The following is a 15,518-nucleotide window of genomic DNA, read 5'->3' as shown; positions in this document are numbered from 1 at the left end:
AATCACTTAATTAATTAGGGTTTAGCATATTCTATACAGTGTATATACTAGAATTGGTTTTTTTTTTTTTTAAGAAGGAAAAAAAAAGACCACCAAAAGCATGTTTTACAAAGTGGAAGCTGTTATTGCTACACATAAAACCACAACGTGTAGTTGCCAGGTATCGTTACTTTTGTGACCAATTACAACTGAAAGATAAAACGTTGACAAAATGTACGTGTGTATTAATTTGACCATCTCATCCGTTGTGTCATTTCAACAAAATTCTGAGATGTCAATATTCATATAAATACAACCAGGCTGTTTATGCATAAAAATTGTGAATTATATAACATTTTGAAGCGTGACAATACAAAGCTCTATGTACATATTTAAAAACTGACTCGGTGAAAGTGGTGCAGGTTCAAAGGCCAGTCGTCATGTTGAACTCAGAACGTTGCGGGGACATCTCAGGTGTCGCTTCAAACATTGCGCCGTATTTTGATGGCCTGAGAAGGTGGAAGTGGAATAAAGGTTCATTATTAAAGCAAGCAAGGGATGCGACTGTGTCGCCGTGTTTGGCGGCCTGCACCTGAGAGCGTGTCCCTCAAAGCCCAACGCCGTGATGAAGATGTTGATGAGGACCGTGAAGAACACCATAACAGTCGCCACATTGTTCATCTTGTTCAACTTGGCATGTTTACGCACGTCGTTCAGATCGTACTTCACTGTTGCCACAGAAGCAAATCAAATTAGTCATACGAAAAGAAGACTTGGGGAAAATGTCGGGGCAAATCAGGTAACGCCAAAGTGGGTCTTTCAGTTACTTGCCTATAAAAACGAGCAGAAGGCCCACAATGACTTGCAGCGTAATGGACAGACTCAGGAGGACAATGAGGGGGATGTAGAAACGATAATGCGGCCCCACATAGAGAACGGTCTTCAACTGGGACGAATTGGCCATCAGCAAGGCCACATCCAGCATGCTTTGAGCGGCACTCTTCTTGGTGGCATAGTGGTTCATGTTGATGGGCCGATACACTTTGCCTGAGGGAGATGTTGCCACCTAAGGAGGACACCACAGATCTGACTCGACAAGTAGTATTCGTGCTTGCACTCATTTGGGTGAGCGTCCAAGCAAGGTTATCATGGCTTTTTTGATTCCTGGTTTCAAAATGTATCCATCAATTGGTTATGTCTGTAAAAAATTATTATGAGGTAATTATAAAATGAACTGTTTTTATAGTTTTACAGCTCTCTGAAGGGCGACCGTGATTTTAATGTTGCCAGCAATAAGTATTTGACCTGCTCTTTTCCAAACCTCAGAGAGGTGCTTGTTTGTTTGATCACTAGGCACTTGGACGTGGAGCTACAAAAGGGAGTGGCGCCCACACACACTCACTCACCTGGGCAGACAACAAACCGTGATCATCGACAGCTCAAGTTAATAGACCATCTATTGGAGTACGTGGGAAAAAATGTAAGGTAAACTTCTGTTTTGTTGCACTTTGTTCACAAATACCCACACAGGAAGAAATGCAAGAAAAAACTTCTGTTTTGTTCGTCTTTGTTTACACACACTCACACATGGAGGCTCAAGGCATTTTGCCATGTATTTACAAAATCCTGTTGTACAGGTAGGTGCAGCATGACACTTAAACTCAACTTTCTCTGAGTAACAACGCGCTCATTCATCAAGAAATATCAGTGGGGGGAAAAAAAATCACTGACATTTATAGATCTATCTTACCTCTATGTCTTTGTCATTGGGTCTATTGAGAGCGACGGCCTCCCCGTTGAGTGTGTGTTCTCTATCCATATCGTCTTTCTTCTGTCCTTCTCTGTCAAGTGACTTCCCCTTGCTGATGACGCCTGAAGTATTTCGAAAGGCAGTCTTAGGAAACTGAAAAGAAAGAGGTATTCAAATGTTGACACAGACAGGATGAGCAAGTCAAGAAGCTCCTCCGGTTACACTTGGAAGAGGGACGTTCTCAGTCTAAAATAAATGCGGCAAGTTTCAGCCCGTCCTCTGAGAGCGTGACCCCGCCCCTCACCGTTACCACAGGTGTCAAAAGTGAGGCCTGGGGGCCAGATCTGGTCCGTCATATGTGGCCTGCAAAAGCAAATCGTGTCCGTTACCATCCATAATCCTTCCTGTACCGACATTTGATATTGTCATATGTAATGAATAATAATGTTGCAATATTGCATGTATTTTCTTGTTACTAAACCCATTTTTACAGCGATTTGAACAATACAGAAAAAATTGAAGAAAAGTTGAAAAAGTTTCAAAACTAGGTGTCCATCAATTTGTTGTTTAAATGTAATGATAGGAAGAGGCTATTAACCATTTATGTGGTTTTACTCAACCCACGAAACTTGCAAAGGTTGAAATGGAACATGCTTTATTGACCCCGCTGTTTTCCACTTCCACCAGCAGGGAGCAGTGCTCTTTATTTATCAAGCACACAACCGGAAGCTCTTGTATAACTTCCGCCCTTCAGGACAGTCCCCATTTATCATGGCGGCGTACTTTGCCTTTCGTTCGGCAGCGTTGCGTGGAACCCTTGGGTTACATAGGGGCACGCCGGGGTCTTCCAGCGCCATTGTGGGACTCAGGTTTCTATGCGCCGCAAAAGCGCCATTTCAAGAATCCACAGAGGAATATGAATTTGTCGAGCGTCTTATACCGCCCTCACGGGTCCCCACTCCGCCCAAGCACTCCGGACCGACGCCGTCTGGCTGGACCCCTCCGGCTGAGTCTCCGCCGTCACTCCCTTATATGATTCGCCGCTCCCGCATGCACAACATTCCGGTGTACACCGACGTGACCCACGGTAACCGCTTGATGACTTTGGTCCGGAAGGTGGAGGGCGACATTTGGGCTCTGGAGAAAGACGTCAAAGAGTACCTGAAGGACGTGACTGGCAAAGAATTGCCCACTCAAGTTAACGAGGTCACGATGACACTGAGGGTGAAAGGACATTTTGATAAGGAGCTGAAGGAATGGTTGATCAGTAAAGGCTTCTGAAAGAGCTTGGACGATGGCAAGTGGCAACTTGCATGAGTCAGATTCACTTGCGTGTACCACGTGACAGAAAGTGACACCAAAAAGACGCTGCTTGGACTCTGAGAACTTCATAAATGCATCATTCATGGATGCATCTCCATGAGAGCCATGCTGTGTCGCTCATCGTTATTAATGTCTGAATTGCTTCTAATGAGTCCAAATAAATGTGTCTTAAGTGTTGACAGTTGTACATACGCGACTGTTTAATTTCTTACGACACCGTGTACCATGTTGTTTACTCAACAATTATGCCTTCAAGTATGAATAAGAACCAATCTGAGGATTAAGCATTGCAACATGTTACTGCTTTATGTACAAAATGTGAAATTGGCAATAAGCGCTTCTCAGTTTTCACACATTCAAAATTCTGAACAGATGAGTAAAATTTTTATTAATGTAGGACAATATCCAAGTACATTGAATACAGTTCCATTTAGAGAATAAAAATGTAATTACAAATTATTTAGCATATACAAATAAGATGAAAACATATTGTTCATGTATTCTTGGCTGCACTTAGTTGGGAGAGAGAAGCTTTGTATCGCTCCGTTAGTTTATCCAGTTGATCATCTGAGAAACACAAAACAAGAACAAAAATCTTGATTATGGCATCTACAAAAACCCTTGATTAAAATCTCTTATTAAAGAAAGCAATTAAAGTATTGTAGTTTGTTTCAATCTTGTGGCATCTTCAGGCAACTTTTCGGGAGGTCCATCCAAATAGCATTCATTGTACCGTCTCACTTTCCTGAAACATTTACTTACTGTGAAATGTGGATGTTAGATATTGACTGATAATCTTCATACCAATGAAACTAATGAAGCAATAGAAAATCAAACATGTAAAATAACTCACATATGGTGCCCTCTCCTTGACTCGTGCAACGCTTTGTCTGGAGGTGGCTCACAAACTGCTTTGCAGCCATTGATGCTTCCGATACCTCGTTCAGCATTTCCAACTCCTGCAGAAAGTCGCATCCAAGTGAGCTCCTGATTCATCTTCAACAAATTGTGCTTGCGCTTGTACCGTGGAGAAAGCTTGCAGAAGTTCATAGACTCTCTGGAAGACCTGTGGGTCTGCGCTAAAGCGCGGTCTCTCTTTTGTGCAAAAAACTCTCAGGTGTGTCTCTTCCACGTGGCAGAACGTGGTCATAAGCTGCTGGAGGTCACACATGGCCACATGCAGTGCACGGCAAGCAGAGGCACGGGCATTTGGCTCTTCTTTTGTTGTCAGGAACTCACACTGAGTTGAGATGAGCAGAAATCATTTTTAAAGAACTACATTATTGACTTGTTAGTGGCAGTAGTTTTGCTAATTATGACTCAGTGGCCTTGTTAAAGGTCATACCTCAGACTTTAGCTGCTCCAGCATGGAGCGAGTAGATTTAATAAGGGCGGCACTGCTCTCAGCATTGTCTCTTCTTGGCTTGGCCGATTTAGCGCTTTTGCATAAAACCCTTCTGATAGAAATACAGATAGATGGGAAGCAGACGAATGACGGAAAATGCTCAAGAAGCAGGTTCTGGAGAAAGAGTGCAACATACGGGACATTTGAAAAACAGGGGTCCAGCGAAGGCGTGACCATTTGCGCAAGATTCTCGTCTGTAAAAACCGTGTTGAGCAAGATCTTCATATCGTGCGCAGTGGATGCACTTAAGTCCGAGACCTCAGCGATAAGATTTTCCAGGAACTGAAGCTGCTGGTGGCAACTGGCATCACCCTGGAGGAGGAAACATTACAGGGACACAAAATACTTGATGTGTACGTACGACAACGTTGACCGTGCACACTGAGCCAGTCAAAGGAGTACAAGGGTTGGCCACAAAGGTTTTCCCACCTTGATTAAGTCCAGGCTGTCTTCTCTGCACAGCATCAGGTCCTGTCCAAGTGCAGCCATCCCTGTTTAGAAAGGCAGAACACGTGAAGAAGTGCTGCTAAGGGCAACATCTATACTAATCTCTTGGGGTTGCCATTATTTTCAATTTAAATCTCCATTTTTGCCCATCCACAATTTAAAAAACCTGAAGATTTGCCAAATGTGAAGTACACTTTTCATCAAGCGTGCAAATAATTTAAAGACCATCATATTACCTTTTGTCAAAATATCAGGATTTCGGGTTCTTAATGCATTCTCTTTCAAACTGGCAAAGTTTGGATCAATACTGGGAAGACAGAAGAGGTCATTTTAACAAATCATTCCATTTACTGACGTGCATATACATGCAAAACTTATGTTATGTTTTCCCAACCTGCAGCAGACCCAAGTCAGTATGTCAGTACGAAGCTGGGAAGGAGTGCAGAGCAGCTGGAGCATGTCCTCGGACTCTTCTATGTACACACATTCCAGCATGGGACACGGCATAGCCTAAAAAAAGACAAACACGTCTTACGTTAATGACATTTGTCAGGTGTCAGAGGTATTGAAGCTGGTGTTGTTTGCTATTAGCATTTATATATCCTGGAAACGTTGTTTAAAATATCTTTTTTTAAAAATGGTCAAACTGAAAACAAAGTTTGGTTGGGATCGCAGAACAAATGTAATCAAGAAGTGCAATATCAGTGATGGGATGCAGACAGAATGGGTTTATGTAAACAAATTCCTAAGGTTCATAACAGATTCTGATCAAATCGGTAGCATCTGAATATTCATCTTTCTATTATGGTACCTCATCTGAAGAAAAGCTAAGACTGAACAGAAGGCAACAAGCGACAAAAAGTACTACAATAACTAAACAAATAAGTTACCAGCAGGCGTGAATAAATGCGCCGAGCCTGCTCCGTCTCGTTCGAAACAGCCGCCATGTTCTTCGTCACTGACAAGAATGCGCATGCGCACTGGTGGAGGCGCCGCGACGCTTTTACCGCGCCCCTCTCCTGTCTGCAGGTGGCAGCATTGAGCACAACAGCCTACAACCTACTAGAAATTTAGAAGTGTACAAAGAAGAAATCCATTTCCGAGTCGAAACGTTATCGTTCGCTAGCCGAATAAGAAACGTTTTCAACCTATTGTCACGTTTCGGTGTTGGTTTTAAAGAACATCTTAAGACTGTGGTGGAGTCTAGTGACTTGAATTTTGTGTAGCCCACAAGACAGCCGCTTCCCATCTCTGCCTTCAAAATGAAGAAAAAGGTATCCGAGAAAAATCGCCATGTGGTAGCGTGGCTCAACAAAGCTGAATGGGATCAAGTACGAGAATATCTTTACTCCAAAGATTGCACTCTACAGAAGAATGCCCTTAATAGGATTTCGGCATGGAAAGCAAGGTACGCCAACAGTACTCCTGTGGCAATGGACTGCACCGCCGACTTGGTGAGGTGTCAGGTGCTGGACCGTTCCGAAAAGCTGGACTCTCACGAACTGGTTCTGCTTTATGGAGCGGCCCTGGTGAGGTTTACTAACTTGATCACCGAACGCCAGCAAGGAAAAATTTCCCGCTCGTTAAGGAGACTGGCCGGGAACTTGAACATCCCAGAATGGATCGTAAACATTAGGCATGAAGTCACCCATCGAAAACTCCCTGCGTTGAAAATGTGTCGGAAGGCATGCGAGGTGGTTCTGGAGTGGCTCCAGCAGGAGTATTGGTCCAGACAGTTGGGAGGTGTGCCCAATGGAGACTTGGACGCACAGTCTGATGGAGAGGATGCAGAGATAGACATGAAACAGCAAGAAGATAAGCTGATTGCAAGGCAAAAAGAAATGGAAGCTTATAAGAATGCAAGGGAACTTTTGATCTCTTACGAAAAGGAGCAGTATGGGGGCGTACATGAAGAAAAAAGGCTAGATCCTTTGGCGGATATGAGCTGGATACTTGGCGAGATAAAACATTTTTCTGTTGAGTTTGCCGAGTTGCTTATTGAGGTCCTCTTGGAAGACGGCTTCCTTGTTCCAACAGCTGAACAGTTGTCATCATTAGGCTGTGACACCTCAGAGAGTGACTGGTTTTGTCCCACAAAGCCCAAACTCCCTCCAACTTTCCTGCGTTTTTGGCTCCCTCTTCTGAAAACGCTTAACTCGCCCACCTTCATCCATCTCTTCCTGGAGAGACTCTTTGCTGAACTGAAGCTTCACACCTGCGAGCAGAGCAAACACAGGATGTACTACACCTCTGGGTGGATCTCGGAAGTAATGCTCTGTAACAGCAACAAAAATGATTATCACTTTGAAACAAAGACACAAAGGAAAGCTAGGTTGAAGGACAGAATTTTTGTCAACCGCATCCAGATGATGTGGCAGCAGCTTCTGTCCGCCTGCTTGGATGCTCCCTGTGCTAGTACGCCTTACCTGCTCCAATTAGTCTTGGAGGACATGGAGCATCCTCTTCCACTGGAAACCCAGCAGAGGCTGATGCAACTCTGCTCCATCTACACTCAGACAGAACCTTCTGATCCAGACATAGAGCAGGAAAAACAGCCTATTTACACACTGGAGAGTTTGCATGAGAAACTGCAACGTTCAAAGCGCCACAGCCATTCGGAACCGCAGAAGCGAACAGCAGAAGACAACAAATGGTCAGATACTGAGGTGGAGAAAGCAAAAGTGCTCCGGGGTTCCTCGTGGCAAGTGTGCTTTGATAAAGTTTTGTGGAGAAATTTCCCTCTTGGAAAAATCCCCGGCCAATCAGATGAGCCCTCGTGCCTGATGCTGGACAATTATTCAACTATGACCGTGTCTGACCAGCCAGCGGAAATGGAGAGCAGCACGGCGCAGAATGTCTCGGGACTTTCTGCTTCCACGAGGACAGCTGATGGTTTTCTTTGGAGCCACAGTGACCTCGGCAAGCTCAAAACTGGACTGCAACTTTTTTGAGTCTAATTGAAATGTCAAATATACAGGCTGGATGTTAAAAGCACATCTTTTAGTGGATACCAGTATTCATTATTCTTATTTAAAAATTAATGAATTCTCGACAAAACTGACACTTTTTGAACACCCATTATGTAAGAAAACAGCAGTTACCTTCTCCACACCAATCAAATGCACTTGTCACCCCGAGAATCTGACATGGTGGCGTGTAATATTTTTTTGTCTATGTGGTCAATAAAAGTTGGTGTTGGCAGTGCATTCAGATTCTATTTTTTTTTTTTTACAGCGCTTTTTTCCTCTTTAGGGTCACGGGGCTGCTTTTCCAGCTGGCTTTGTGCAAAACAACCTGCACTTGTCTCAGTCACGGTGTACATCTCAACAAACAAAAAACTCACACAATCCAAAAACCAAAGAAGGGTCATGTGGAAGGAAACAGGATCATAATAGGGATATTCATCTTTTAAGTGAAATTTGAGGGTAAGCAACAGGTGACTTAAACTTTTAAAAGCACATCAGGCCTTCAAAGCTTTACTACATAATGCTGTCGTCTAACAGCCGAATGGCAAAATTCACTCAAAATCTTAGGTCTATGAAAATTTATTTTTCCTCTGCGCAGCGTTAACTGTGCAGATCTTCCCATCTCTATCTGTTAACAGATTACAACTTGCTGCAGATGACTCTAAACATAGTGGCTCGTTTCACTTTATTTCAAGCTATTTGTTTGGTCTCACAGTCTTGGCTTCGTCATGTCAAAATTTTAATAATGTGGGCTATGCAATTGACATGAGAAGATAAGCGCATTTCTGGTTCATACTGAAATTGTACCTGAAATGCCAATGTCTCCAACTTTTTGAAAGTACGTAAACGTAACTGGCAAAATGGAGGCCACACGTTTCGTGTTCAAACTCCAGTTTGATTTTTTTTTTAACCAAATAACATTCATAATATAGGATTGGCACCACAGACATGTTTTATTGATGTATACGTACATACATAAGGTTGAGAAGCGGTATCAGACAGTTACGTGTACAAACAAAACAAAAACACGTTTGTTTCGTGGATAACAACAAAGGCAAAAACTACATACGTCATTAAACGCAACACCGCGCCATCTTGAAAGTTGAATAAGGAGGCCTTCCAGTTCCTGCTGAGCCTTCCCCGCGGCAAGCCACACTTGGATGTGCGCATTGTGAACTACCGAGAAAATTATTTGAAACTGTGATATTTTCATCCACGATCACGCATCTGTATCATCGCGACTTCGTCCACGTTTGCGAAGAACGGTAAATTAGCCTTCCAGATGTCGTGCGTCACTCGTGTATTTATTTAGCGCCTAAACTAGCTTTAGCAAACAAGATCGCAAGAACGACGCGATCGGACTAGGCGACTGCTTCAAAAAACAACTTGGATAAATCGTTACTTTTCTCTTGTGACTGAAAGGTAAAACATTTTCGATTAAGCTTGGATGGCCTTTGTAATTGCTTTCAACTGCTTTGATCTGGGCCTTGCTAACATTCGCTAAAGGCGCTAAAAACTCTAGCGTAGGACGCTAATAAATTACACTAAATGTATTAGTTCTGTAACGACGTTTAGCAAGCAAATTTGATCCATAAAGATTTACACCGTTAATTGGATTTTACGTGCGCTCGAGAGGTGTTTAAGGACTGTGTGTTTCGGCTAGTTCCCGTTGCCGTCGAGAAGTAACCTAGGTCAAACGTTAAGCATGCGGTCGTTGAGCTCAATGCAAAATGGTGGCGCCTTAAGGCGAATAACTCCGAACATTTGTGCTTTTGTAATGTCTTTTTATAACTCGACATTTCTGGACGACTGCATACAAAATAGCAATTTGAGTGCCGTTGAAGTTTCGCCAGCACGACGTTTTAAGTTTTGCTTGGCCGTGAGCATGCCAAAATGACGTTGTTTTGTAATGTTTACGTAACAAGCCAAAAGCCCAAACATTGTTGATTGATATTGTAATTATTTTTATTGAACATCAGGGCTCCAGAGAAGTTTTTTTCTCCATTTTATTTAAGCCCATTTCTTTAATAGGTGTGTAGTATTGTACTAATGTCTCCATTGTAGTAAGTAGAATGGCTGACCTAGCTCACAGATTACATATTATTCATTTGGACAGGTGTATCTAACAAAGTATGTTTTAATAGTAACAGGCCCTGCAATCCTAATTTGTTACGACCAAGTTTAAAAGTTGAAATGTAAACATCTACTCTTTATCTTTACAGGAATAAGTTCTGCATTTGCTGGACATTTATCAACTGTCCACGTCCAAACAAAATGATAACCAGGAGAAGAGGCAATTGCAGCACTCCACTGAAGTCCCTGGAGGTTGAAGTGAGCACTGCTGTGAAAACTATAGAAGATCATCACCCATGTCTCCCCGAGGAATTCCAAGTTGATGACTTCAATATGAGAACGGAGCTGGATGAATTTCTGGGAATCGAAGACCTGGAATGGTCTCCTGAGGGAGAGACAACGTCGCCGGTCTTTGACCTTGAGCTTGGTGATTTTTACAGCAGCAAGAATGAAGATTCTGGTGCAGAAGTATCAACTGCCTCCTCTCCAGGGAGTGGGTCATCCGCCATCAAGATGAGAAATAAGCAACGGCAAGCAAACCAAGTCAGCAACAAAAATGCAATCGCTGCTAGGATGAATCGTCTCAAAAAGAAAGAGTATGTTAACAGCCTTGAAAAGAAGGTGGGCATCATGTCCACGGAAAATAACATGCTCAAAACAGAAAACGCTCAGCTGACCAAACGAGTGGAGGAATTGGAAGATGAGACCAGGTACCTGCGAGCTGTGCTGGCCAATGAGAGCATGTTAGCTCAGCTGTTGTCACGGCTGAGCGGTGTGAATGGCATGAAATTATCCTCCTCGCTTTTCCAGGGCGCCGACTCAAACGAGCACGACTACTCACTGCCACGGAAACGTGTGAAAGTGGAGGCCAAAGAGACATCTGGTGGCGTGTGCCTCCACGTGGACAAGAACCATGTCTCAGTGGAGTTCTGCACTAAGTGTGCAGCCAGTGCAAGTGCGGCACTTAAAATGTAGGGTCAAGTACTTACCTCTGATTTCACATATTGAGATGAGACACGGCTCTTAAGTTCTGACCATCTTGACGGTGGATGAAGACTGTTAAAATAACCAGGACCTGCTGATAGTGCATGTGTTTGATGACATGTCGGCTCGGGTGCTCATTGCCGCTAAACCTTGTTGACAGTTTCTTCTAGGTAATGGTTGCTTCTACCAATGAGGGATGAATGGCGCTCTGAACACCTTAACCTGCTTGACTCCATGGTAAGGATCAGAGCGGAGAGAGTTTTCCCCACTAGTGTTGAAGGCATTTTTGGTCAAAGCTAATCTGTAAAAGCTATCAAAAGAAATCTTGAATGCAAGATGTATAAATGACGGTGAAGGTCCACAAAGAGTAAATTGGCTAGCAGATTCTAGAAACATGGAAGAGGATTCAAATGGAATGTTTTTCCAATGGAGCTCTTTGTGAACCAGCACCATGTTACAGAAGAATCCCTTTAATTTAGAGCCGCCTGTTTTTCTTTATTGCTGAAGTGGATTCTGCTGGTGGAGGTTGAAGAGACTGGACAAGCTGCTGCCACCGTGGCCATTTTTGTCTCTCTCTTTTTTTTTTTTAAAGGTAGTATCGGTAAAAATGGTATTTGTCATTCTATTTGCCTATTTGCCACAGATTTCCTAGTCAAGAGTTTCTTTACTGTTTTTTTGCGAGCTCAATACAACTGCACTATGAGTGTTTTCTGTTGTGATAATTGAAAGATTATATCCAGAATCATCTGCTTTAGGTGATTATGTTGTCATAAGATGTAAATGTGTACATAATTTGATAATTTGAAAGTGTGCCCGTTGAGGTAATTGACCTCTGCAAGAAGATGAACAAATAAATCCTATTTTAACTGTTTCAGTTGCTGATATTTACATTGGTTTGTGTGTATTGTTGATATTAATGCATCTCTCTTTCTCTTTCTAAACAGCAAGCTCTCTCCCGATAAAGGTCTTTCTTTTCCTCGGCATTTGGGTCAAGTCTGGTAAAGGTTCCAAGTTAAGGCATGAGGTGAAAAAGGTCCATAGAGATGATCTTTTACATTTCGGCCTTTTTTCCACTTGGAAAGAAATGAACAGAAATGTCCTTAAGTCGTTCATAGTTTTCATTTATGCACCGCTAGGGATGGGCATTTGAACGCGACCTTTAGGTGAGAACATTTTGTCTCACGTGTACAATGGAAATCAAGCCTACAATAGCAGAATTGACAGGATTTTGTAGGATATATATTAAAAAAAAAAGATCAGACCAAGATAGATTATTTCAAAACTTGATGCCACTGTTATCTGTATAACCTGCCAATGCAATTGAGTGGAAGTCAAATCAGCACAATGATCACTCTGGAATGTAGCTTTTGGGATTTAATCTCACTCATTGAAGCTCGTGTCTAAGAGTCAACAGATACAGGTGCTGGCCAGTAAATTGGAATATCATCAAAAAGTTAAATTATTTCAGTAATTGCATTCAGAAAGTGAAACTTCCATATTATATTCATGCATTTCACAGACTATTTCAAATGTTTGTTTCTTTTAATTTTGATATTTATAAGTGACAACTAATGAAAACTTAAATTCGGTATCTCCAAAAATTTGAATATTACTTTTTTTTATTAGAAATGTTGGTCAACTGTAAAACATGAACATCAAAACTATTAGCACTCAATACTTGAGCGGGTCTTCTTTTGCCTCAATTACTGCATTAATGTGGCGTGGCATGGAGTCGATCAGTCTGGCACTGCTCAGGTGTTATGAGAGCCCAGGTTGCTTTGATAGTCACCTTCAGCTCCTCTGCATTGTTGAGTCTGGCGTTTTGCATCTTCCTCTTGACAATACCCCATAGATTTTCTAAGGTCAGGCGAGTTTGCTGGACAATCAAAGACAGGGATACAATGGTCCTTAAGCCAGGTACTGGTGATTTTGGCACTGTGTGCAGGTGCCAAGTCCTGTTGGAAAGTGAAGTCTGCATCTCCATAAAATTGGTCAGCAGCAGGAAGCATGAAGTGCTCCAAAACTTCCTAGTAGACGGCGCCATTGACCTTGGACTTCAGAAAACAGTGGGCCAACACCATCAGATGACATGGCAACCCACGCCATCACTGACTGAACAATATTAACTTTTTGATTTTGGCCAAATTTTTTTAAAGTAGGCTTCAGTAGATTGAAACACATTTCAATTGTGTGCCCACATTGTGTTATTTTGTAATTCTGTTGTCCCCTTTTACTGATAACGTTGAATGGTCTGCAACCCTTCTGGGTACTATGGCTAGTGCCTAAAGATTGATGTGACTACAAAAAAGTCAGGAAAAGCCTACTGAAGTATGGTGGCAGCAGTGCACACTGAATCAATTTTAACATGGGTTTCCGATTGATTGGTTAGTGGTCAAATCTGAACACTGCCACACACCGTTAAAGGTGTGCCTACTTGTGCAAGTGCATTATCTCAGTTTGTACACAGCACCCCTTTTCTTCATTATCGTTTTACAAGTTTTGGTCACAATGTTGGAAAAGTTTTGAAATGATTTATCTTGGCCTCGTGATAAAACCCTTTCATTTTCATCATATACAATTTAATGGTAAGAATATAAGGAAAATAGAATCGAAACCACATTTATCATTCATTTGTCAATTATGGTCTACTTGGTCAACAAAAGTTCAATGGTTTGTAATAACATTTTGGGCAATAAGAGGTCGAGCGTTTATTCACCTGATTTGCACACATTTAGTATTTTTGCCCATTACTCCATGCAGATCTTTTCTAGAGCAATGATGTTTTGGGGATGTTGATAGGCATCACAGTCTTTTAAGTCCCTCCATAGAATCTCATTGAGTTCGTTGTCTGGAAACTGGTCAGGCCACTCCAGGATTTTTTTTTTTTTTAAATGCTCCTTACAGCACTCCTTCATTGCCTGTGCGTTGAGTTTGAGACCATCGTCATGCCAGAAGACCACGCCACATTTCATCTTCAATGATGGAAGGAAGTTTGGCCCTATTAACTCCTTTGCTGGAAACAAACCCCAGAGCACAATGTTGCCACACCCCATGCTTTACAGTAGCAATGGTTTTGGGATTGAATTCAGAATCCCTCTTCCTCCGAACATGAGTTGAATTTGTGCCATCATTTATCTGACCTCATGCTAACCTCTTAATCTTCTAGATCATCCGTCTGTATATCAATACAATTTGAGCTTCTTTTCAAATACATTGCAAATATGTTACCCTTGAATGCAAGGTGAAATCTCGGTGTATTTGCGAGGTCTCAAAAACACGAGAATCCATCTTTTACCCAGCATGTAGATTTTTCTCAGTCAGCCATTAGTTACACGGAAAAAGCAACAAATGTGTTTTGAAGCGGGACGTGGTTGCGACATAAGCGGCGAGGCCGGGGGAAATGCATCAACCAAACTGACAATGCTGGACTGATGCATGGATGCTCCAATTCCGTAATCGCATTGATTCAAAAAGTAATTGAAAGAAAAGCCACGAGGGAAGCAATTTTAGCTGGAAAAGGTTTGCGTGATTTTATTTTTTAAACTTCCTGATTAGGATTCCAGTTTCCGCGATTGTTCAAAACCAAAATAAGGTAGGTTGCTCAAATTGACACATCGTCCAATCAACTTTAAGTATTGTGCTCAGTTGTCCCGCCTTCCCCGAGCCGTGAAGCTTTGACCATGATTTTTCCCTAATGAAGTGGCCAGTGATTAGGTACTTTAATACGTAGACTACACGAGGTAAGAGAGGGGAAAAAAAGAATAAAATGGTGAACGATTCTTTTAAACAAATCTTTTGAGTGAACCGATTCTAAAGATTCAGTTCACTTAAATGGAATGCACATTACTAGTAGAAAACAGTGTAGACGGGCTGATATTGCTAAGTCGGTATAGTCGACTGGTTAGAGCCATGAACTCTTCCTCGGAGAGATAATGGTTCGATCCCAGCTCTGAGACTATGCTTTTAAAGTGCAATTAACCTTTTATCTAATTTTATTTTATTGAGTATTTTTTCCTCGTGTAGTGTACCTATTGAAGTGTCCATGAGGTTTACCTAATCACAGGCCACTTCATTAGGGAAAAAACTTAAGTGAAAGTGAAAAGTGCCACACCCGCCCTCACCCCCACTTCATGATTGGCTGTTTGATCAGTGACGTCATTCGGACACCCCATGAGGTACACCACCATTTTCAGGTGTACCTAATAACAGGCCACTTCATTAGGGAAATGTTTTCCAAGTGACCCTCGTTAAGCGCACCTGCGTGAAAAGTTTTTGGTCACTTTCACGTTCACAAGGAGCTAAAACTTTTCACGCAGGTGCACTTAACGAGGGAATCACACGGACACTTCATTAGGTACACCGCCATTTTCAAGTGTACCTAATAACAGGCCACTTTATTAGGGAAATATCATGGTCAAAGGTCATAGGTGTCAAGCTCGCGTCCTCGGGGCCGCGTTCCAACATGTTTTCCAAGTGACCCTCGTTAAGCGCAGGTGCGTGAAAACTTTTAGCCACTTTCACGTTCAAAAGGAGCTAAAACTTTTCACGCACCTGCACTTAACGAGGGAATCACACGGACACTCCATTAGGT

At 42.3% G+C, this 15,518-nt stretch overlaps 5 protein-coding genes across 9 annotated transcripts; 3 read left to right on the top strand and 2 right to left on the bottom strand.

Moving 5' to 3' along the window:
* Positions 1-101: 101 nt before the first annotated feature.
* LOC148402292 (ninjurin-1) lies at positions 102-1,978 on the bottom strand. Its single transcript, XM_088364190.1, has 4 exons — positions 1,730-1,978; positions 811-1,045; positions 572-707; positions 102-488 (listed from the first exon to the last, which is right to left on the bottom strand). Exons 1-4 carry the CDS (start codon positions 1,796-1,798, stop codon positions 404-406), a joined length of 525 nt encoding a protein of 174 aa, XP_088220316.1. The 5' UTR covers positions 1,799-1,978; the 3' UTR covers positions 102-403.
* A 479-nt stretch (positions 1,979-2,457) lies between these two features.
* mrpl49 (mitochondrial ribosomal protein L49) lies at positions 2,458-3,229 on the top strand. Its single transcript, XM_088364174.1, has one exon. It carries the CDS (start codon positions 2,501-2,503, stop codon positions 3,008-3,010), a length of 510 nt encoding a protein of 169 aa, XP_088220300.1. The 5' UTR covers positions 2,458-2,500; the 3' UTR covers positions 3,011-3,229.
* A 194-nt stretch (positions 3,230-3,423) lies between these two features.
* On the bottom strand, positions 3,424-6,572 carry haus7 (HAUS augmin-like complex, subunit 7). Of its 2 annotated transcripts, none has more exons than XM_088364143.1 (9): positions 5,795-6,572; positions 5,299-5,414; positions 5,141-5,211; positions 4,887-4,948; positions 4,594-4,769; positions 4,398-4,506; positions 4,077-4,292; positions 3,906-4,011; positions 3,424-3,619 (listed from the first exon to the last, which is right to left on the bottom strand). In XM_088364143.1, exons 1-9 carry the CDS (start codon positions 5,849-5,851, stop codon positions 3,546-3,548), a joined length of 987 nt encoding a protein of 328 aa, XP_088220269.1. In that variant the 5' UTR covers positions 5,852-6,572; the 3' UTR covers positions 3,424-3,545. The 2 variants fall into 2 exon arrangements, with proteins under 2 accessions (XP_088220269.1, XP_088220264.1); XM_088364138.1 differs by having other exon boundaries at positions 4,398-4,509; positions 5,795-6,537.
* Positions 5,971-8,110, top strand: las1l (LAS1 like ribosome biogenesis factor). The gene has a single exon (XM_088364126.1). It carries the CDS (start codon positions 6,167-6,169, stop codon positions 7,853-7,855), a length of 1,689 nt encoding a protein of 562 aa, XP_088220252.1. The 5' UTR covers positions 5,971-6,166; the 3' UTR covers positions 7,856-8,110.
* An 843-nt stretch (positions 8,111-8,953) lies between these two features.
* crebzf (CREB/ATF bZIP transcription factor) lies at positions 8,954-11,815 on the top strand. 4 transcript variants are annotated; one of them, XR_015854733.1, is made up of 5 exons: positions 8,959-9,135; positions 10,093-10,653; positions 10,754-10,914; positions 11,088-11,164; positions 11,435-11,815. XR_015854733.1 is itself a non-coding variant. In XM_088364159.1 (2 exons), exon 2 carries the CDS (start codon positions 10,145-10,147, stop codon positions 10,916-10,918), a length of 774 nt encoding a protein of 257 aa, XP_088220285.1. In that variant the 5' UTR covers positions 8,954-9,135; positions 10,093-10,144; the 3' UTR covers positions 10,919-11,815. The 4 variants fall into 4 exon arrangements, 1 of the variants encoding a protein (XP_088220285.1); XR_015854730.1 differs by having other exon boundaries at positions 8,954-9,135; positions 10,093-11,164; XR_015854732.1 differs by lacking the exon at positions 8,959-9,135 and adding an exon at positions 9,143-9,292 and having other exon boundaries at positions 10,093-11,164.
* The last annotated feature ends 3,703 nt before the right edge of the window (positions 11,816-15,518 follow it).

The sequence above is a fragment of the Syngnathus floridae genome, chromosome 2, assembly GCF_059516105.1.
Source record: "Syngnathus floridae isolate MCC-2025c chromosome 2, RoL_Sflo_1.0, whole genome shotgun sequence".
Taxonomy (NCBI): Eukaryota; Metazoa; Chordata; class Actinopteri; order Syngnathiformes; family Syngnathidae; genus Syngnathus; species Syngnathus floridae.
This window is presented reverse-complemented; position numbering and strand designations above follow the sequence as displayed.